Source organism: Staurois parvus, unplaced genomic scaffold, assembly GCF_062004578.1.
Source record: "Staurois parvus isolate SC_StPar_1 unplaced genomic scaffold, SC_StPar_1.0 ptg000715l, whole genome shotgun sequence".
Lineage (NCBI taxonomy): Eukaryota > Metazoa > Chordata > Amphibia > Anura > Ranidae > Staurois > Staurois parvus.
In genome coordinates this window covers 1,728,620-1,750,600 of record NW_028318511.1, presented here as the reverse complement: position 1 = coordinate 1,750,600, position 21,981 = coordinate 1,728,620, and the positions used below count along the sequence as shown (strand labels likewise).

General features: G+C 38.7%; 1 protein-coding gene across 1 annotated transcript in view; it reads right to left on the bottom strand.

Moving 5' to 3' along the window:
- Positions 1–21,981, bottom strand: part of LOC149445612 (uncharacterized) — a 119,837-nt gene that overhangs the window by 31,428 nt on the left and 66,428 nt on the right. Inside the window, exons 17-32 of the mRNA XM_089653499.1 lie at positions 20,759–20,923; positions 20,516–20,610; positions 18,852–18,978; positions 16,336–16,591; positions 14,700–14,755; positions 14,317–14,417; positions 12,596–12,750; positions 12,354–12,492; positions 9,862–9,966; positions 8,142–8,321; positions 7,617–7,856; positions 6,589–6,745; positions 5,611–5,739; positions 3,995–4,139; positions 1,674–1,714; positions 185–430 (exon numbers count right to left, since the gene is read on the bottom strand). Of these exons, the coding sequence (XP_089509625.1) occupies positions 185–430; positions 1,674–1,714; positions 3,995–4,139; positions 5,611–5,739; positions 6,589–6,745; positions 7,617–7,856; positions 8,142–8,321; positions 9,862–9,966; positions 12,354–12,492; positions 12,596–12,750; positions 14,317–14,417; positions 14,700–14,755; positions 16,336–16,591; positions 18,852–18,978; positions 20,516–20,610; positions 20,759–20,923 (2,337 nt within the window). The remainder of the gene's footprint in view (positions 1–184; positions 431–1,673; positions 1,715–3,994; positions 4,140–5,610; positions 5,740–6,588; positions 6,746–7,616; positions 7,857–8,141; positions 8,322–9,861; positions 9,967–12,353; positions 12,493–12,595; positions 12,751–14,316; positions 14,418–14,699; positions 14,756–16,335; positions 16,592–18,851; positions 18,979–20,515; positions 20,611–20,758; positions 20,924–21,981) is intronic.

Below are 21,981 nucleotides of genomic sequence, written 5' to 3'. Positions count from 1 at the left end.
TTCTTTTTTATACCTATACAAAACTTCATGCTTTGTTTTGAAAGTTTGATCTTGTTTTTTGTTCAGCTGCAGCTGCTTGGTTGCAACAGTGTAAGCTTTTGTTTCCTTTTATCCTGTTCATAAATGTGTATCAAAGGTTTTATTGAAAGGTATGTGAACACAAGAATTATGGATGACAACCTACCTGGTGGAGTTGTTGTTGGTTCTGAACTTTTTCCACTGCTTGGTGCTTCAGTTATTGACGATGGTGAGGTTGGTGCACTGAAGCTGAATGTTGTTTCTGGATGTGCTACCGTTGGGCAGGGACCAATGCTACGGACTAATGTTGAATTCTCTGAGCAGGTTGCCTTTATGCAGCCACCAATTCCATCAGTTGTGGTATAGACGGTGTCCCTTTCAGCAAACTCGCTGCCTTCATACTCGCAGCATACTGCAGGAAAAAAAGCACAGGGGCTTATATTTTCATGTTTTTACTACTATCAATGTCTACGTTTGGGGGATTTCCATTCACTTCCTGATAGGACTGGAAATGATGGGAAATTTCTCCAATAGGAACAAAGGGGAAAGGAATAGCAAAATAAGGAAGATGCAGATTTTCTGCTGTTCTTACTACTCATCATGCCTTTCTGTCTCATTGATGTCTGTTAACTCTTGTACAGGCATCACAAGGAAACCTCCCCAGTGGGGTCACAGAGAAATGGTTAGAAGGCAGATATGTTAACACTTTCCCACTCTTGGCTAGGCTCTAATTTAAACAAAATTCAGAAACAGAAACACAGTGTAAGGTATTTGTCAAGCAAGTCAGTAAGTAAGTGCCTGTCTACTAAATGTCAGGCTTCTTCTCATTTAGCAAAGGGTTTGCAACAGATTTGAGCTTGGGATGTGACAAAAGCAGAAAAGGCAACCCCCCCTCAGGTTTCATGATGGAGAAAGGGGAGGGGGTACAGCTGAGTCTGGAGCCTTGTCTGCCTATGCATGGTCCAGCAATCGCCTGTGCTGCTCAGTCCTACCGATTACACAAGTAAAGTGACTCTCCCTGTGTAACCTGCAGAGCTGCGCTGTTACAGCTGCCTGCTCTGTATCAAGGGTTCAGTGATAAGCAGAGTGCAGCAAACAGCTGTCAAAATGACAGCAGAGCTCTGCTGATTTCATAGGTAGAGCCACACTTTGGCATTCTTGCCATGGCTTCAACAGGTCCATGATTCAGAACTGCTTGTATGGGCCCCTTTAAAGGAAACATTAAAGAGGGAAATACAGCAGCTGTCATATCTGATCTCTTTCTAGTTGTCTGGCTGTCTCTGACAGTACATTCAAAGCAGCATGCAGCTACTGAGTCAGTTTGGATCAGCATAACAGTCAGCCAAAGCGACTACACCAATGGCAGCCCACAGTGAGTACATTCTCAGTACAAGTTTCTTTTAAAACTCCATTGCACACCAAAGTAGTGATGAGGGGAAGGTTTTATCTTAGCAGCTTGCTAATTCTTAATAGCAGAGGGGGCCAAGTCATTGTAAATCACTCTTGTAAAAGGTATTCTGTTTTTCACTGACTTGCTGTTTGGAAAAGCTGAAAAAATCTCTCCCAATATGCATTTTCTCATTCATCATCTAGCCTTGAAATATTAGCTCTACTACATATTGCATATATGTAGACTGTACATTAAAGTATCATACCTTCTGCTTTGGTACATTCTCTGCCAGTCTTGGTACATTTACTACAAATAAAAAATGGAATAAATAAATTCATATTAGTAATCATATCTTGCTGTTGTACAGTTTCTCCTTATTGACCTCTTTATGATGGAGGGTAAAACAAATCCTGAACACAGTTTTTCAACTTTGACATGTGTTAGTAAACCTGTATGTATCATTGCAACTACTTATTGTATCCAGGTCAATTATACTTTTTTGTCAGGATGGATTGTCAAAGAAAAGCTGGCACAAAACAGTAAAACAAAGTCATTGTTTAAAATGTAGCTGTATATTTCTTGCTATTACGATAAAAAAACAAAAACAAAGTAGGGGCACTCAGATGATACCGCATATATTCTATAGAAAAAATTCTAGATGCCAAGCTGCTTCACTGCTCATATGAACATGCATGAGAAAACCAAAAAGGAGCACCTTGTCAAAGCAATAATGTAAATAGTAATGAAATTGTATTAAAGTCCAGATATGACAAATGCTAAAAAAGTCACAAAAGTTAAAAAAGTTGGGACCTTTTTAACATTTATCATGCCTGGACTTTCACTTGATTCCCCCATCAACACAGTTAGTGTTGATGGGGGAATTCCTCCCGCTGTGCTACTGTGTTCTACTGTGAGCCTTCCCTACTGACAGAACACGATTATCACTCAATGAACACATTATCAATGAACACATTGCATGCAAAAAGTTAGACAGGCTGGTTGTACTGAAGTCAATAGACTTCAGTGCAACCAGCCTGCCCATAGATGGACCAAATCCTGGCCAGTTCCTGGTGAACCATCCAAGATTCGATCCACCTATGGCTGGCTTAGCTTACACTGATATTGAATTACAAAAAGTTTTTTCTTTTTTAATTCTACCTAAAATACATTGACCCTGAAATTTGACTCGGACCATGACCTTTGACCCGATCTAACCGTGATAATGATCTAGATCAAACTCTGGTTTACCTATTTTACAATTTATTTGTTTATTATTACACATAATCTGATTTTGTTTACAATTTTCTCCTCCAGCAAGGAGAAAAGGAAACAATGTCTCTATGTCTCCTTTTTAAAGGAGAAAAAATATAGTGGTGGACTGTGCAGTGATTAGTCAGTCATAACCCATCATAGTGATCAGGTGATTTGGAGACGAGCCTCCTGCTACCCGATTGTTAAAGTGATACTAAAGTCTTGTTTTTTGTTTGTTTTTTTTAATAACAAACATGTCATACTTACCTGCTCTGTGCAGTGGTTTTGCACAGAGCAATCTATTCACACACAGAGCTTTGGCTTGACCCTGCCTCGCCCTCTCTTGATTGGCTCACTGGCTGTGACTGACAGCAGTCCCAGAGAGTCCCAGGAGAACCGAGGCTCTCGTGGATATCTCTGGATCGCGATAGGACTCAGGTAAGAGTTAGGTGGGTCTGCTACACACAGAAGGTTTTTTACCTGCATGCATAGAATGTAAAAAACCTTGAGCCTTTAGAATCACTCTAATACGAGACCTGAGGTTCTCCTTGAGAGCTCGGTCTTTGTGCTTGGAGTGCACTGTGCAGTGTGCTCTCAGCACAAACACAGTGATGCATATATGCGACTTTTATGAGGCTGCATATATGCATATGCACTTCATTATGGTGTTAAAAGGCATGTTCTGCAATGTTTGAGAAGAAGCGTGGAGCCATATACAATGGAGCTCATCTAGTGCTTCTTGCATAGCTACATATAAAACAACATTACAGTGGAGCTCCAGCCAAATTGTTTTTTTCTAATTTTGGATACAGTGTGGAAATATTAAAACGTCTGTCACCTTAATCTGTCCTAGTGTCAAAAAGTTCACATTTGTCATGAGAACAAGAGGTTAAGGGAAATCTTCTAATGCAGACATGTGTACCTGTGACAACTATAAAGGCTAAATTGCCTCTTACTTTTCTCAGATTTCCATTAACTTCATGTTTTGCCTCAGGGAAAAAAGATGGGATCTCTACAATAGAGATATACTGGGCAACAATAAACAGCTGACAGAGGATATAACCCTTCCCTATTCTATCCAAAACATAAAAAAAAGAAAAGAATTGGGCTGGATTTCCGGTTTTCACTGCGCTGCACACTACAATTAGATCATATATTTTAAATGTCATAACAGTATGCAATAAATTATAAGTTCAATAGCATTTTTTTTAGGAAATCTAGATAAATCTCATAAAACTAATGTAAGATTATTTTGTCTTTTGCAGTTGATGTTGATGTCAGGGTTTACATATATTATGTATACACCTGTAAGTCTGTTTGTGGAAACTGTCTTACCAAACTGAGCATCTGGTAGGACCTGGCATGGGATCTCCTGGTTTATATTCTTCTCCGTATTCATCAAAGCAGTTACATGATGCCACACAGTGCATAGATTCCTCGTCAAAGTATGGCCTGTCTTCTGGACATTTAGGGTAACAACCTGTAATGAAGAAATCAGACTGTAAGTACAACATTCCTGTTACTCTATATGTTATATGAATACAGGTCAGCAGAAATGTAATTTAAGGTGTGTTTCCAAAATGTACTTATATGTTATGTTTCAATAATAACACAGATGTCAATGATAACTGATAAACACACCAACATAGTTGACCCTATGAACTATTTTTACAGAAACAACTGCCTCTGTCATTTATTTTCTAATAATGTTTAAAGGGGTTTTAAAGAATATCAAATATTTTTGAAGCATTTATAAAGACCCTTTCACCAACCTACAAAATAGCAGATAAAAAGTGTAGAAAAATCTAATATTTTATGTTTACCTATACCATTTTTACCCTTCATAAATAGTTTTAATTTACTTGCAATGTGCCACTGAACTTGCTGAAAAATGTGACTATTCCAGGAAGAGTCAGTTCCCCAGCACAACCCCCAGCTCCTAACCTTGTATGTAGTTGCCAGGGAGGGGCAAAAGATAATACTATAGGGGGTAATTTGAGTGACAGCTCTGAGCCTGCTGGGGCTGCTGACATCATAACAAAGATGGTGGCAACCGGCAGCAGTCTCGGGCCCTTTGGATGTGTACAAAAAAGAGAGGCTTTTACCAGTAACGAAAATAAATAACACAATCTTAAAATGTACATTTTAACTTGTAAGATTATTTTTGTTAAAATAAATGGTCGCTTTAAGCCTTCCTACCCTCCATCATACCACACTCTCATGGTGCAAATATATTTCTTGTGACAAGTAAGCAACAGAACACTCGTAAGACATGACGTTGTAAATGTAAATACAAATCTGAAATTTGTGGCAAAAAAGGGAACTAAAACCCTCAATCCTTTGCAGCTAAGGACAGTACCATCTTGGCCTCTATTTTAATCTGAAGCTGCCATGGTGCTGCACATATGATGATAGATGACACCAGCAATTTGAGGACTTGAATGTTTGGATGAGAGCTGATATAAGCACACTAACAACTGTGTCAGTTATCAGCAAAGGTATGGCTTGAATGCAGGGGCGGACTGACAACTCATGGGGCCCCCGGGCAATAGGGGATCATGTGGCCCCTGTGTCTTTGCCCAAACTCAAAAAAGCCTATGAAAAAGGTACCAGGGGCATCTCATGGGGCCCCCTACTGACCCCAGGCCCTCGGGCAGTGCCTGAGTTTCCAAATGGTCAGTCCGCCCCTGCTTGAATGTAACTGTTTTGGGAAACAATTAAATCAGTGGGAATACCACTATCGACCACAAAGCTTGATTTTAAGGGTTTGTGCAAAAACAACTGGCATCATAAAATCTATTACCTGACATCCTACTGTAGCCCTACTCCTTACATGTATTCAGATGAATTAAAAGTGTTGAAAGAGGATTGAAGGAAAATGGATTGTATGTGTATGTTGTGTATGTTGTCCTCTCTGAATACTGTAAGAATGGATAGACACCAGTACTTACCTTCTAAGCCAATCAAGTTGCTAAAGCACACACCAGCTGGATTCATGCATGTCTTCATACAAGGGGCACCACAAGATTTATAATGCCACTCACAATGTCCTTGTTCATTGTAGAAATCACAAAATACAGCTGTTAAGAGAAATTACAAAGTTAAAATGTATAATACACAGTTACTGTTTATCATCTCTTTGTGTCTGTGATTCTTGTATATACTTAAAATCCAAAGATGTAGAGGGCATATTCATTTAATATGTTTAAAGTAGACTTATAGGCAAAACTTTTTTTCTCTTTTTATTTTTGATAGAATATGAAAGGGTACCCCTTTCAGGTATTTATTGCTGCCTATGTAACAGTTGGATTCTCCCTCTCTATTTGTCCTTGTGACCATTGCAACCAGGACAGAAAGTAGGAAAATTCAAAATGGTACAGTTGTCACCAAAACAGGAGGTGATACAAAAGCTCCCAATGTGGACATCTGCTCCAGTGGTGACTGTTTAAGGGGATTTCTCCCACCCTTTAAAGATATGTTTCTTATATACAGGAGAAGAAGTGAAAAGAAATCCCGATGTAATACAAACAGAAAGAAAAATATCAGGGGTTTTAATTATTCCCAGAATTTGCCCAAAGCTAAAAAAAATGTTTTGCCTACAGAAAAACATGAAAACTTGGTTAATATAAGCAGAAATCCCTTTAGCACATACCTGAAAATGGCACAAGGCAAACATGGTGGTACTATCAAGTACAGTTAATCAGGCACTTGGTTAATTTGCTCAGATACACTAGATATGTCTTTTGTAGAATTGACAAAAATCAAGTAGCCTTATTAATGCATAAGCCAAAGATGGCATTTTTTTAACATGCAAAGCGGTGAATATAAGATGGAATATAATCAAAGCAAAATGGCCAGGGAGACATTTATCAAAGAACTTTCTTTGAAACTTTTTGTTGCTTTAGTAAATAATAAGAGTTAATAGTTACGGCAAATGCTTGGTGTTCTCCAATGAATGCACTGTCCAGCTTCACTGCAGGCTTGGGCATAGGCTGCTACAGCAGTACAGAAACAGTCGCAATCTCCTCCACTGTCACAGGCACAGGCATCATTGACACAATCTTCATAGTATCCAACAGGATTCACCTATTTGCCAACAAAAATAGTCATTATGCAAACTGTGTTCACTTTGAATACCCAGCCAAGCTGTAGGAAAATTAAAAAAGTGAATTAAAGTGATCATAGTCTCATTTTATTTGCTAAGCTTAGTGAACATTTACTTTGCAACATAAACTGTCTCCAATACTTTAGTAAATCATCTACAATAGTTTGTCAACATTGATTTCAGAGCCTCAACTGTGGCCCTTGAGATCATTAAAGGGCCACATATAATGTTTAGTATATGTAATGCTAGAAAGGACTGTCAAAAACTTCAGATATACTAGATGTAATGTGGTCCCGAACTGGGACATGCTATAGCCTTGGTTGGAGAGAGGAGGCATTAAGCAGAAAAGAGGGAGATACTAGAGACATGTTATATGAGGCTAGTAGAGATTACTACTATTATCCATTACAAAATCAATGGCCCACTCTCAATAGAAACTACTGGAGTTCAAGAGCCACACAACAGGGCCCACATAGGGCACCAAGGGCTTATGAGTCTTTAACACTCATCTGGTAGATGGGTGGTAGAAAGTCACTGACTCGCATCAAAACATTATGTTGAAAGCACTGAAGTGCTTATCTGTTCTGAGTATATACTTTACAGACTGCAGGAAATAACATGTGAAATCTAACCAATCCGTGGCTGCTCTGCTGATTTGGCGAATGGATACTGGTTGAGGGAATTAGGCAGGTTTTGTCTGCAGCGCTGCGTGGCGCTGCTTGTTTTAACTTAACAAAACTCTTTTACACTTGCAGTTTTAAAAACAAAATACCAAATCCAAAATACCACAATCCAATATTACTGCTTTACTAAAATGCTTCAAAAGGAAAGAAATGGATGTTATGTCCTCACCAGACCATGACAAGAGGCGAAGGTGCCACTGGTGATGATGCTGCACTGCTTCTGGGACCAAGCTTTCCGGTAGGGATTGGAGTCACAAGTGTCTTTAATGCTTTTAGCATCTGGGCATTTCTGAGAAAGTTTCCAGCTGTTACCAAATTCATTAACATCTTCAACCACAGCTTGACTTCTGGTGATTAAGTCATTGGCAGCATTACCATCATAATTACCACAGAGACCACAGGTTTTGCCCTGTTGATAAAAAAACACATATGCTTTCCCAAGTTAGTTTGCATAAAATTTGCCATAGTCATAATACCAGTGAAAGCATTTTATTTTACAAAAGAAACAATTGAGTACTGACGTGATACTTTTTTTATTTGCACTAACATACAATTTTGAGGACAAGCTTTAGGGGTATGTCCCCTTCTTCAAGGTCTAGGCAGTACTCAAGTGCACTAATACTGCTACAATCACCTCAAGCAATTTTACTAAACTGTGTTATTTTCATTTATAATAAATAACAAAGAGATTTACCTGAAACTTTGGCTCTAGTTTTATGAATATGGTGGTTTTCTTATCCCATACCAAAACCAAACCGTTTGAAGCCTCAACCGCCAAATAGATGCCCATTTGCCGAACTTTAAAGGGCACGTATTGTCCACTGTTCCTCTTAATGACATCAAACTTCTCTTCACCAAGGATTAGCTCATAATTCTGAGAAACCATCACAAAGAAGAAAAGGAGAAAATGTTACATGGTAAGAAAATTATTTAATATAAAAACTTATATTTGGGCTTAAGTTAACTAAACAATCTTTATTCAATCTTCATATTACTGTGTCACTGTGCTTACCAAAGCAGCAAGATAGTAAAGAAGAGGTTAATTCAATGGGTGGTTCTGTCAGCCCTATCATGCCCAGCATCATCCCTTGATTGAAATCAAAGGAGTCAGGCAGAAAATTGTCATCCAAAAACTGTCTGCATCCATTCAGATGCAGCTGCTGTTAGAACCAGCTGTCAAAATACAGTAGCAAGGGCAGAAGATGTGTCCATCCATGCTATATAGTGTGGATGGAGGAATCTGTTGGTTTTTTTTGTTTGTTCAGCCTGCAAGCTGTATGGCCAATTTTAATGGTTTTAGGAACAGGTTAAAATAAACCCGTTGTTCTGCCCTGCATTACCAGTTATCTAGTTTACTTTAGGCAGCTATGAAACCTGGGTGCCATCCACCTCTGTCTTAAAGGGCTGCAGTTTGCTCTAATGTGCATTTGACAAGAAATTACAGTAAAGAGTTGAATGAGAAGGGAGAGAATGATGCTCTACAGAATAGCACTTGATCTTTGCAGGGTTACTGGAGTCTTTAATCAATATAAATAAGTGTATTTTCAGCTCAGAATTCTTTATTTCTGAAGGATTACAAAGAACACAGACCTTTCCTCATCTCCTCCCCTATCCTTATCTCTGAAACCCTTACTTGTGCACAGGCACAGGAAATTTTCAGATCACAAGATTTCTGGCAAAATCAACAGATATTTTTTGCACTTATCGAACAAATATAAAAAAATGCTTCCAATGGTACATTTAATAGACCAAAAGGGATCAAATGAGAGTTGGGCATATGAACACTTTAAGCAACTTTTTTTTTGCCTCTAGGGGTTGTTCTATTAAAAGCACAGTTGACTTTTTCACAAAATGCTGCAAATGTATGAAAAATGGACAAAGCATCACTGTTTATAACTAAACCAAAAATTAAAGCGCATACTACGTTACCTCGCTAGCAGCATAATAAGGCCCTATCCACATGGGGCAGATTCTGCCAGGAGTTCACGTGCTCAGTGGGGAATCTGTCTGCTAATCACCGATGAGCAGGTGGATGCCTGTGTCTGTGTCCACTTATGAAAAGCGCACACAGCCTGCTCTCATCTAAGGGCGGTTGAATGTAAACAGACCACCTGTCTGTTTAAGCCTGACTGCTATCCGTTCCAACCTGCTAGACGGATGAGAAACAGATCCCCACCCATCTCTTTTTAGAGGATCAGATCAGATGTCAGCGGGTGTAAATTAACACATCTGGACAGTGGAGACAGTGGAGGGTCCTATCTGGTCCGCCTATTTTTCAGGCAGATATGTTTGGACCCTCCATCTGTCCACTCATGTGAAAGGGGTCTTACATCCTTCCAGATAAAAATACAGTAAAATGAATGACAAGACTGAACTTATGTTATATGTTAACAGGATAAATTCTTGATACTCACCCCAAGGTAGAGTCTGATGGATTTGGAGCAAGTAGCACCTTTAGTACCGCATTGTCCATTTTCTGTGACAATTCGGAAAGTACCACCATCATCAGAACAGTAATCCTACACATACAAATAATGACAGATTCTGAGTTTGACATTAAAATGTAATTTTTTTCATTCATTTTGATATCATAGGAAAAACAAATTGCAGAGACATAGATGTTTAATAAGCTCTACACAGTCTTGCATTTTACCTTTTTAGCAATGAAATTACATATGCACCCCCGATCTCCCATGCCCCCTCCCCCCACTTCCCAAGCAGCAGTGCTAGCCGGCTCTCCCGCATCACTCTCTCGCTCTCCCTCATCACTCTGCCGCTGGCAGGATGGAGAGCGGGCTGAGGAGGGAATGCACAGTTGTGGCTTTCCCCCTTCAGTGCAAACCCCACCCCCTGTGGCACCCACCATCCCCCATGCAGAGCTGCTAGCTGGCTCTCTCTCCTCACCCTCCTAGCCACCGCAGCACTGACAGCTATCAGGATGGAGAGAGGGGGTGAGGATAGAGAGCTGGCTCAGCCAGCTAACATCTGTCAGGATGGAGAGCAGGGGGGGGGGCAGTAAGCATGTATTTACCAGCCCCCTTCCTTTCCTGAATGAATACAGACAGAGATCAGTACAGATCGCTTCTGTTTTTATTAATCACTGACACATAATAAACTGTGTTTACTATGTGTCAGTTTGTGATTGAAACATAATGAACACTGTTTACTATGTTCCATTTTATGAATGAATAGGAGTCTACACAGACTGGTATCCATTCCTCTACAGTACAGCTCAAGTGCCAGAGAAAGGGACTGTCTTCAGTCCCTTTCTCTGTCTCAAAAAAGAGACATTAGAGTCTTTTAGACTCCTGATGTCCCTCTAAAGCCCCCCCCCCAAAAAAAAAAAAATATTCAAAATAAATTTTATTTGGTTAACAAAAATAAATAAACTTCTAAAAAAAAAATATTGATAAAGTATTGTGAGGCTAAAACTAGTAGCAACTTCTCACTCTACTGGTCATGTGCTTTCAGAAAATACATGGTTTGCAGGGTTTGGGGGGTCTTTTACAAACTCTGAAAGCTGTAAGTGAAACATGAAAACCTCCAGCTTTTTAGAGAAATTTGGTTATTTACATTTTTGCGTACGCTAAATTTTCACCATTTTGCAAGAAGGCGCAGTTTAAAATTTACAAATATTAGTTATTTATTAACTCAATACAGGCTAAGCGTTTATATTTCATAGGAATTTAGCAGGACTTTTATAAAATTTGGTGTGTTTTGTATCTGCTGATAATGATTTTAGTGTATTTTTAGTGAAAATATTGTTTTGATAATCCTTAGCGCAAATATCACAGGACCTTAAACATCAGTAACAACTTCTTTTTATTCTACTGGTCATGTGCCTTCAGAAAATATATGGTTTGGGGGGTCTTTTACAAACTCTGACAGCTGAAAAATGAAAACTTCCCGTTTTTTTGAGAAATGTGGTTATGTACATTTTTGCATACCTTCTATTTTCACCATTTTTCAAAAAGGCACCATTTAAAATTTACAAATATTTGTTATTTATTAAGTCAATACAGGTTAAGCTTTTGTATTTAGTAGGAATCTAGCAGGTATTTTATAAAATGTGCTGTGTTTGTATCAGCTAATAATGATTTTAGTGTATTTTTAGCAAAAATATTGTTTTGATAAAAATTTGTGCAAATATTACATGGCCTTAAAATTCAGTAGCAACATCTTTTTATTCTACTGGTCATGTGCTTTCAGAAAATATATGGTTTGGTGGGTCTTTTACAAGCTCTGAAAGCTGTAAGGGAAAAATAAATAAGCAATGGGAAAATGTCAAAACTAGCCTGGCCACCTGGGTTTAAAAGTGGAGCACAGGGCTTGGCAGAGAAAGGGTTATAGGATCAGTTTACCCAAAAAGCATGTTTCACTTTTTGCTAGATTACAGTATATCTAAGGGACATCATTGGTAAAATATCAGTGTATGGGTTTCTGGATCTGCACACCTGCTATGGCCATTGTGTGGGATTCCAAAGCTCCTGGTTTTTTTTTTAGTTATTATATGTCTTGGAAAGAGCAGTGGAGCTTGATAGAACAAGAAAAGTGGTCCACAACACTCAAAACTCCTAAATGGACAGGAACAGAGCTAAGGATTGTGGGAGGAAAATCTTTCTGTTCAAATATCCAATACATAATGGATAATGAACACAGCTCAACATATTTCATCTATAACTAAAATGTCACAGTAAGGGGAAGTTCCACTTTAACTGAATAGCATATTGCAAAGAACAATTGTGTGTATAACCCTTTGCAACCATTCCCATACCAACTTTCAACACCCTAACCAGCCAAAACAAAAAGGAAAGCTGCAGAATATCATTTTACTGTATGCTAATTAAAATATCCCAAATGCTAAAATTAAACATGCTTATAAAGTATTAAAAAGGAAGACATTTACCTGAGCTAAGGTATACCAGCAATTTCCATGGAAGCGGTATCTTCTATTGTCAAAGGTGTGATAATGGCCTTCTCCATACACTGTGCAGGTACTCAGACAGGTGTTTTTGGTACACTCCCATATTCTGTTTTTACATGTACTGTGCAATGAGGCAAGAGAGGAATCACAAATGGGTTGTCATGTTTATATGGTCAAGAGACTGTTATCATAAGCTATTCAGTTGATGAAATCTAAAATCTTACCAGGTGTTGCACTTGACTTGAATGGTTTCCCCTGCTGAGTATAAGTCATTATTGTGTACGCAGGGACATTCATCTACGGGAATACATGTTTCTCCTGCATCATTAAGCACTGTTCCTTCAGGGCATACACAGCCAGATACGCATTTTGTGCTGTACTGTAAGATGCACAAAAGAAAATATGGATGTTGTATTGTAGGGAAATTCTAAAGCAGGGTTTATAAAGACAGATTTTCTTGTTCAACCAACAGGTGGAATAAAAAATTAAATTGACAGATTCCTACATACACACAAGTGGCATGGATACAGGGATCTCTCCCGCTGAGCTATTGTATTTTAACAACTGGGACCCCCCCCCCCGTCATACGACACAGATCAAAGCTGCAGCCATTGGCTGCAAAACCTGATCGATTACTGGTTTCCTAGCATGACTGTTTGACAGAAGCTAATCTAATGACCTTCTTCTTCTGTTGAACACCCAGGGGTACACATGTACCGAGCCATTTCAGCCAGTTCTATGTATTTCTATATGTGTATACCCAGCTTAAGTCACAGAAAGAACTAACCAGGAACAATTGCTGAGAAATCAAGCAGGATTTTTATTATCTATCAATTTGAAACCTTTATATAAAAAAAACTAAATATAAGCATTTACTTTGAATAATTTTCAGGCTGAGTATTTTCATTGTAGATGTTATCTTAAGGCTCAAGACTTCACCAAGGTAAAGTATAACGAAATTCAAACTTTTTTTAGTTTTAGATAAAGTGTAGAACACCTGTCAAGTTTTTATTGCTATCTGTGCCTCCATTATGAAGATTCACCCTCTCTATTTGTCTCGTTTAGTCTAAAATCCTGCATTGCAGAGAGTTGGGAAAATCTTCCAGTGGGGAAACTAGTTCCGTAAACCATGGTTGCTACCAGGGATTCTCTTACTTCAGAAGGATTTCCTCTCGCTTTCTGTTTTGGCTATGAGACAGAAAATGAAGGGAAATCTCCCCAATGGGACACAATGGGATATAAACTGATAGGAGATATAACTCTCACTCTATCAAAAAATTTTAAAAAAGGAAAAAATATTTTGTCTTTCCTCCTCAACTGCCTTTCCTGCCCCTTCCTCCAATATTAGAGTATGTACTATAGCTTCCATCGATCAAAATCAATCTATGCAGAGATCAGGCAGATCGTTCAGTCATCCACTTATCCTTCATTCATAGAACACTTTGCACTGATACTGCTTCTAGGAATGGAGCACTGAAAGATTACAACTGCGGCGATATGGGGGAACTATTTTGATAGCATTTTGGCATTATGGATCTCCTTTCCTAACAATGTAGCTAACTATACTTTGTAATCTGCGTCATTGTAACATTGTTTAGTTAACTTTTTGTCTCTGTTTCCACAATAATTTTATCCCAAGATCTTTCTGTGCAAAATTGTCATTACTTTTTTATAATGTTGAATTTATGCCACCTGGTGACTGATCCATGTGTTATTGCATTTTGTTGCCTGTGTCTGCCTTCTCCCCATGTACCTCATGTAAACTTAATAAAAATAATCTTGTAAGAGGGAAATACCATAGCTTCTACAAGAGCAACAGTAAATACAGTATCTACACCAATGTTTATAGCCTATGCATGCAGTTTCGGAAAATGAATGGAAACATATTGTGTAACATACTGGGTATAAAGTCTGAGCAACAATCAATACCCTAACATTTTCTTACACATTCATTGTCAAAGCTGGTACAACTTTTCTGGCACTCAGATCCTTTGGCTCCTGCAGGGGCATTGTCACAATCAAAATAGACCATTGGAAGTTTGCACACTATGGAGGAAAAAATAATCATATTATTTTGTTAAATAATGCAATGTATTTCAATGTGTTTTACACATTTACAGAATATTTCAGTGCCAAATTAAATTGACAGATGCTAAAAACCATAGAATTGGGTATTTGGGATGTTGGAAGTCCCCCCCCCAAAAAAAACCATGGATACCTAAAAATGACATGCAACTGTCTCAGTCATAATCTAACTCAGAAACCCATACACATTTGTATGGCACACAAACAAAATAATTTATTTAGAAAATCTAAGCATATTTTTACCTTTCTGGGCCTCAGAACTGTTTCCTTTGCACTCCATTTTTCCATTTTTGCAAGAGCTACAATAAAAGCAATGATTATTCATATAACAAGTGCAAAAATTCAAACTAGTAAACAATACAGCGTGCATTACTTGATTCTTCTAGCAGTCTTTGAAGCCCTGACAGTGTGCCCCACATTCTATTTCATGTCATGCCATGTCATTTCTTTTTCTGATGATGACCAATAAAATTTTTTGTATTAAATAAAATTAGACACAGTTTTAAGATGTCTTGTTTTAGGCCGCTATACATTGCTCCTAAAGGGAACCTGTTGGAAGAGGAATATCTGTAGAGTGATTCCTGACTGTGACTTTACTTGTTAGTCACTGGCCTACAACACACTTGTTCTGCATTAAGATTATTTAAAGTTAATGCTTCCTGTGGGTTAGGCCAGTTCATGGCCCCATTTCCCCATAGGGAAGATACTGAGGGCCCAGCATCTGGTCATTGCTACAAAGTTGTATATATTACATTGCATCAAAACAGCACACAAAGCATAAATAAAGTAGATGAATGGTGTGATCACATTAGTTTATTATAATTTGATCATATCAGATATATGTGTGACACATACTTAAAACATATTCATACACATAACTTTTTTCAGTTGCAACATAAACTGTGTAGTAGATAAGAGGTACCCTAATTACACATGCAGCGCCATACCTAAGTGTGATGGGGACCCATAGCAAAAGTTCCTCTGCCTCTAATATAGAATATTATTTGCTTTTTTAGCAACCTTATTGAGGTTTCCCAAAATGTATATACATTCATTTTATCTAAATATCTTACCAAATACTACACCTACCCACATAAACCACTGCCTAGCCAAATGCCTCTGGGCCTCCTGTACATCTGGGCCTGTTCTACTATGGCCATAGTTACACTTTTCCATGCATGCATACTATTGCTATTATCCATTAAAGAAAACCAGTCAGAGAAATATCAGTCACTGCTGAACATCTATGGAAAATGCTGGTTATCTAGTGGTCATACTAATTATTTGATGTTGTGACTTTTTTAAGTCAAATAATATAGATGGAGGTTCTTATATGTACGCTTGCTGTGAGAAAGTCACTCTGAAAGTAATAATGCTGTAAGCTCTACGTGCCGGCCTGGAAACCAGCATTTTTCAGAAGTTGGTCAGGAACAGCATCATTGTGCGTCTTCCATTACAGTTTTTTTCATCAATGAAATTATATTAAGAACCTCCAGCAATCTTGTATTAGGTCGGCCATAGACGGTTCGAATCTCAGCCAGTTCAGCAGTGTAAGCGCAGGCTGAATGCACCAAGTTGTTCGATCGATCAACTTGAGTACAACCAGCCTGCCGGATTCACTTGCGATTATTGCTAGTGGCTGCTATAGTAGCCACTAGCAATAATCACTGTCTTCTCCCAGCAGAGATGGCTTACCTGTGGTTGCAGAAAAGAAATTTGCACCATCTCTGGCCTGCCTTAGTGGAACAAAAGGTTTTAGTTTCAGTGCATTATAAGAGGAAGTAGATAGAGGTAAGACCTGTATCTTGTTTTCTTGAAAACATGCGCTAACTGAAAGAATTCAGTGATAGGTAGCCTGATTGCTACAAAAACAACTTACCATTCTATGCCATTTTCATGGACCACTTCATCAGGTGAAATTGTATTTCCCTTATAGTAACATGGACAGGCAGCTGGCAGGACACAGTGCCCTTGTTCATTCTTATATTTTCCATCTTCACAAATACATCCATCAATGGCGGTAAATTCAATTTCACACATACTATCTGGGCCGCTGAGTGATTGGCAAGAGGGTTGGCAAGTGCTGACTAAGTCACTGTAGACATGTCCCGATGTGCAGGAGTTCGTGTATTGGTCTATAGGTAAACATATAAGTATTCTGTAAGGTCCAAGTAGGATTTGTCACTTCAATCATTTGTAGTCTTAAAGGATAAGTACACTTTTTAACAAAAAATAATAAATGCACATCTTTTTGCGGGTTAAAATATGTGCATTTATTATTTTTTGTTTCTGGAGCCTCTAAAGCATTGCACCAGCAATCAGTAGATTGCTGGTGCCATGCAGGTCTCCCGTTGTGGAGGGCCATAATAGTTCATTGAGAACTACAAACTGACAGCCGCAAAGACAAAACCTGTAGTTTTTTCCATTCACAGAATACTGTGAATGAGTGGGACGGCCAGGTGGGCAGTGAGCACGTTGTTTAAAATTGTGATAGCTAGCAGGGAGGAGAAGATCCCTCACTAGCTGTCACAACGGGAATAGGGGGGGATGCGGGGGCCAGCCCATTCATAACATGTTACAAGTTACACACTGAATATGGAAACCTTAAAGGAAACCTTTTAGTATAGAAATCTAGGAGCTGCCCTTACTATCTTTTTTAAGGTGCTTTCCCTCTAGCTATCATCCTTATCCTTTCTATACTACTGCCTCAGTTTAATCACACGAAGACAGTGGGCATACGAGGTTTGCCCCAAAAAACTTAAAGTGGTTGTAAAGGCTGAAGGTTTTTTACCTTCATGCATTCTATGCATGAAGGTAAAAAACCATCTGTGTGCAGCAGTGCCCCCAGCCCCTCAATACTTACCTAAGCCTCATTGCGATCCAGCAATGTGAATGACAGCCTCAGCTGTCCTGGTTCTCTGCCTCCTCAATCACAGCCAGACAGCCAATGAGGAAAGGGAGGGAGGGGGAGGAGCCAAGCCGTGGCTCTGTGTTTGAATGGACACACACAGAGCAGAGAGTGTCCCCATAGCAAGTTGCTTTCTGTGGGGCACCTGACAGACAGGAGGAGCCAGGAGAGCCTGAAGGGGACCCAAATGAGGAGGATCCAGGCTGCTCTGTGCAAAACCACTGCACACAGTAGGTAAGTATTTCATGTTTGCTATTTTACAAAAAAAAAATAACCTTTAGAATCGCCTTAATATAAGTACTATGGGTGTATCTCAAATGTCTGACAACCAGGTCCCACCCTGTCTTAGGTCTGAAAAAAAATGTTAAAAAAGAGAAAACTCTTTAAAAAAAGTTAATATACACTTATTGGTTTTTTTTTTACCAAAGACATGTAACAGAATACATTTTGGCCTACATTCATGAAGAAATTGGATTTTATTGGTAAATGTTTTATAACAGAAAGTTGAACATATTGCTTATTTTGTCAGTCATAAGAAATAAAAAACCTAGTGATGATCATATAACACCAAAAAAGCTCTATTTGTGTGAAAAAAATTATATAAATTTAATTTACGTACAGTTTTCTATTACCAATTGCCAGTTTGCATAGTGCTGAATAGCAAAAATGCTCTAGTCATGAAAGTATAACTACAGGCAAAACTTTTTTTAGTTTTGGATAGAGTGAAGAGGGATTAGAACCCCCTGTCAGTTTAATGCTGTCTGTGCCCCCTTTAAAAAGATTCTCCTTCTCTATTTGTCCTGTTTACTATTATCATTGAAAGTGAAGGTAAAACAAAATACAAAATTTCAAGTTGTCCCCTGAAAAGAAATAGAGGATAAATCTTTCAATGGGGTCACTAGTTCTGGAGACCTGGGGGTTCCCAAGGAATTCCCATAATTTGCAGAAATTTCCTTTCACTTCCTGTTTGGCTATGGGACAGGAAGTGAAGGAAAATCTTGGAAAATGGGACACAGCAAAAAAAAACTGATGGGTTATAACCTTCCCTTACTCTATCCAAAATAAAAAAACACAAGTTTTGCCTATAGTTCTACTTAAAGGGGGTAAAACCTTCTGGAGTTCAAGTGGTTAAAAGAAAAAAAGACAAAACGTTATATGAATCATAAGTAATGATACAGTTACTGTTGAATCAGTAGGTTTATAGAAAAAAGGTAAAAAATGCTCTGGTCAATATGGGGTATAGAGGTGTGAGAACCAGGGGTGGACTGACCATTTGGAAACTCGGGCACTGCATGAGGGCCCGGGGTCAGTAGGGGGCCCCATGAGATGCCCCTGGTACCTTTTTCATAGGCTTTTTTGAGTTTGGGCAAAGACACAGGGGCCCCATGATCCCCTATTGCCGGGGGGCCCCATGAGTTGTCAGTCCACCCCTGGTGAGAACCTAAATGATTAGAAAGATATGTATAGCCTTTGAACTTAGAACTTACGGCAGATATGTTTCCTCCATCCTCGGATAAAAACTCCTGCTCTAGCACAAGCATAAACATAAGAGGAGATGGCAGAACACATGCAGTCTTCTTGTTTCTCACAGCTACAGGTATCAAACATGCAGATCTGCAGAAAAAATGCATAATAAGTGTCTGGAGATACCATAAAAGAGCCATAAACAGATGTGATCCATGTGCTTCTGCTAAAGCAATGTTTGCCAATTTGTTGCAACTTCCATACAACTATCCTGATCGCCACCAAATGCACCTGTTAAACTGCCGTTCTTCACAATTTGGGGTAATTTTTGCAAGATACCATTTACCTACATAACCTAAACAATACCTTCTAGTGGTAGCTCCTTGCTGTTTCCTTCAGGTGTCATTTTTTTTGCTATGCTCACATTTACCTGGGTAGCATGCTGCTCTTTGAAAGTTAGACAGGTCAGGATTCTTGTTTTAGTTATCAAAGTACTTCTAGTGCAGTGTTTCTCAACTTTTTCTCAGTCAAGGCACTCTTTAAAATTCTGCACAATATTTGGGCACCCTGTTCTGTAAAAAACTAAACTAACAGTTTTATATACCAGATCAACAGCCACACCTGCAGGACAACCAATATTAAAGGTGATTTATTCTTTAAAAGCCAAATACACCTCCCTCAGTTTCTCTCTATCACAGCTAATGTGAACCCAGTGCTGACAGAGAAGGGCATAGAAGGGGAAACAAATGCTGTTCTAGCACCCGAAATCCTTCATATCAACCCATCAGACAAATGGTTGTTAGGATGCTGGTGGCTAGAAACTGTAATGGTGCACAATGAAAACCTGTGGCTTTGTGTAACTAAAAGGTTCAATCCACCCGCTGGTCTGTATACAATTTTTGGGCAATTTTTAGGCATTTTGTCAAGGCACCCCTCAAGAAACCTGAAAGCAACCTGGGGGTTTTGGGCACCCTGGTTGAAAAAGGCTGCTCTAGTGCATAAGAGATTTTACCAGAGTAAACAAAATCTAAACTAGATAAAGTATTCTGAACCACAGGACAGGGAGTGTTTGCTTCTATGTGCCCTAGTTAGTTCCAATATTTCATCTGTCACCTGCAGTGTACAGCATCTTCCATCAATTTGGAAAGTACTACAGTGACACATAGGTGAATTACTAAATAAGTAGAGGCTGTTCTGTTATGCATACAAGGTATGCATACTTATATTGGTCAAGGCTGGACCAATGTAACTATGCTATAAAAAGCATATCAAAACTTCCAGCCTCCAACCTAGAAATCAGAGTTAGAAATCCCCGATCCCACCTATAGCAGATATCACATGATTTAATATTTGGCTTTTGGTCCCATGACAGGCACAAGAGAGAGGATAGGGTAGCACTTTGCTCAAGAAATATAATAATTACATAATTTTATTAACTTAGCTAAGCAAAACTGTTATCATGGCAGCTGCATGCCACAATGAAATTATGAGGGAGAAATAATAATGTGATGTTTAACAAAAAGTAAGATCCTAGAGATTATTCAATATTTTATTGCTGCTGGGATGAAGTCTATCCATCTACAAACTATAAGAATATAAAATATAAAGGCAGCAAACATGCAATAAACAAATACACGGGGTGGAGCCACTATTACTTTGAATCACATTGCTTTTGTTTTAACATTACCTTATGGTAGTAATCTGGGTCAACAGCTTTGTGGCCGCCAGCAAAAGGTCCATCACTGGCCAGTAACATGGCACACCAATGGGTTGCATATTTTTCTGTAGAAGACAATTAGTAGTTATTTGCAATACATACATATGTAGCCGAATCCTAAGATAATATATTACAAACATATAGCAATATTGACAGAAGTTTGTTTTTTTAAGATAAGGGATAAAATCTATGGATATACACTGAAATTCCTACCATTTTGGGCACTAAGGGAGCATGGATGTTCAAGTCTGCTTTGGACATTGGGACAATCAAGCTGAGTTTTCAATAAGTTGCCAAAAGCTGAGCCTGACCCTTCTATAACTCCAGCAGGAGATCTGAAGTCATCAACCTGGATGTCGTTGAAGTTTCCACAAAGACCTAGTAAAACAGTAAGTCGTTACTATTATTGTTTTTATTATCTTTTGTAGAAATATTTTTACTGATTTCATGTGTGTCCTGCCAGTGCAAAATTAATTTAATTGCTAGCTAAGAACGAATTAATCAACGATTAGGGGCTGGTTCATACCTGAATTGCACAGGAGTGAATGGTGTGTTCCCGTGTGATTTTGCAGCCCATTCATTTGAATAGTCTGGAAATCACACCAGAAATCAGAACAAATAATACATGCACTAATTTTTAGAAATGTGCCACACCAAATTACATGGTACTGCAGCAGCATGTGATCTGGTGCCCGCAAATCCACATTAACAATACATTGGCAACCACAGCAGATTGACGGGCAATGGTCCAGGAAACGCACATGGAACACACCTTTCCTGCACCACACTCTGGTGTGAACTGGCCCTAAAGGAGTTATTAAAAAACATTACTGAATAACAAAGATGTAGGTTTGCCTTCTATTGCACAGCCCTGATTTCTTCAGTACCAAAATCAGTGTGCCAGACCTCACCTCCTTACTATCGCCAGTTAAAATGGGTGTTGCTTTAAATCCAATATTATATGATGATGTTCTACAAGAATGGTTTTACATACATAGACTAAGGCCCATGTCACACTAGCAATCCTGTCACTGGCAGTAACTTGCCAGCAACAGGATTGCTAAAGAAAGCACTCACTTACTCCTCTAGTTTTGCTCCCTCACAACTTAATACTGTAGAATCTTGTCAGCAAGGGAGCAGAGGCAGCGCAATACATCACTGATTCGACCAGCAGGAGAGCAAAAATGTGTATACAGTATATTTCCAAGAATGTAAGACTATTATCTAGGATTTAGAGGTTGGGCTTGACACAAAGGTGTGTGACAGTTGGGCACTTAAGTGGATCAAACAAGTGATATATTTCATCCCAAAATGACATCTGGCAATATCAATAACTGTAAGAGAAAGAAACAGTCTGTGATACTCATTGTGAGAGGCTAAGCACAGTCAATTATTATACATTTTGACATGGCAGAAAATGTATCTTTAGTATTATG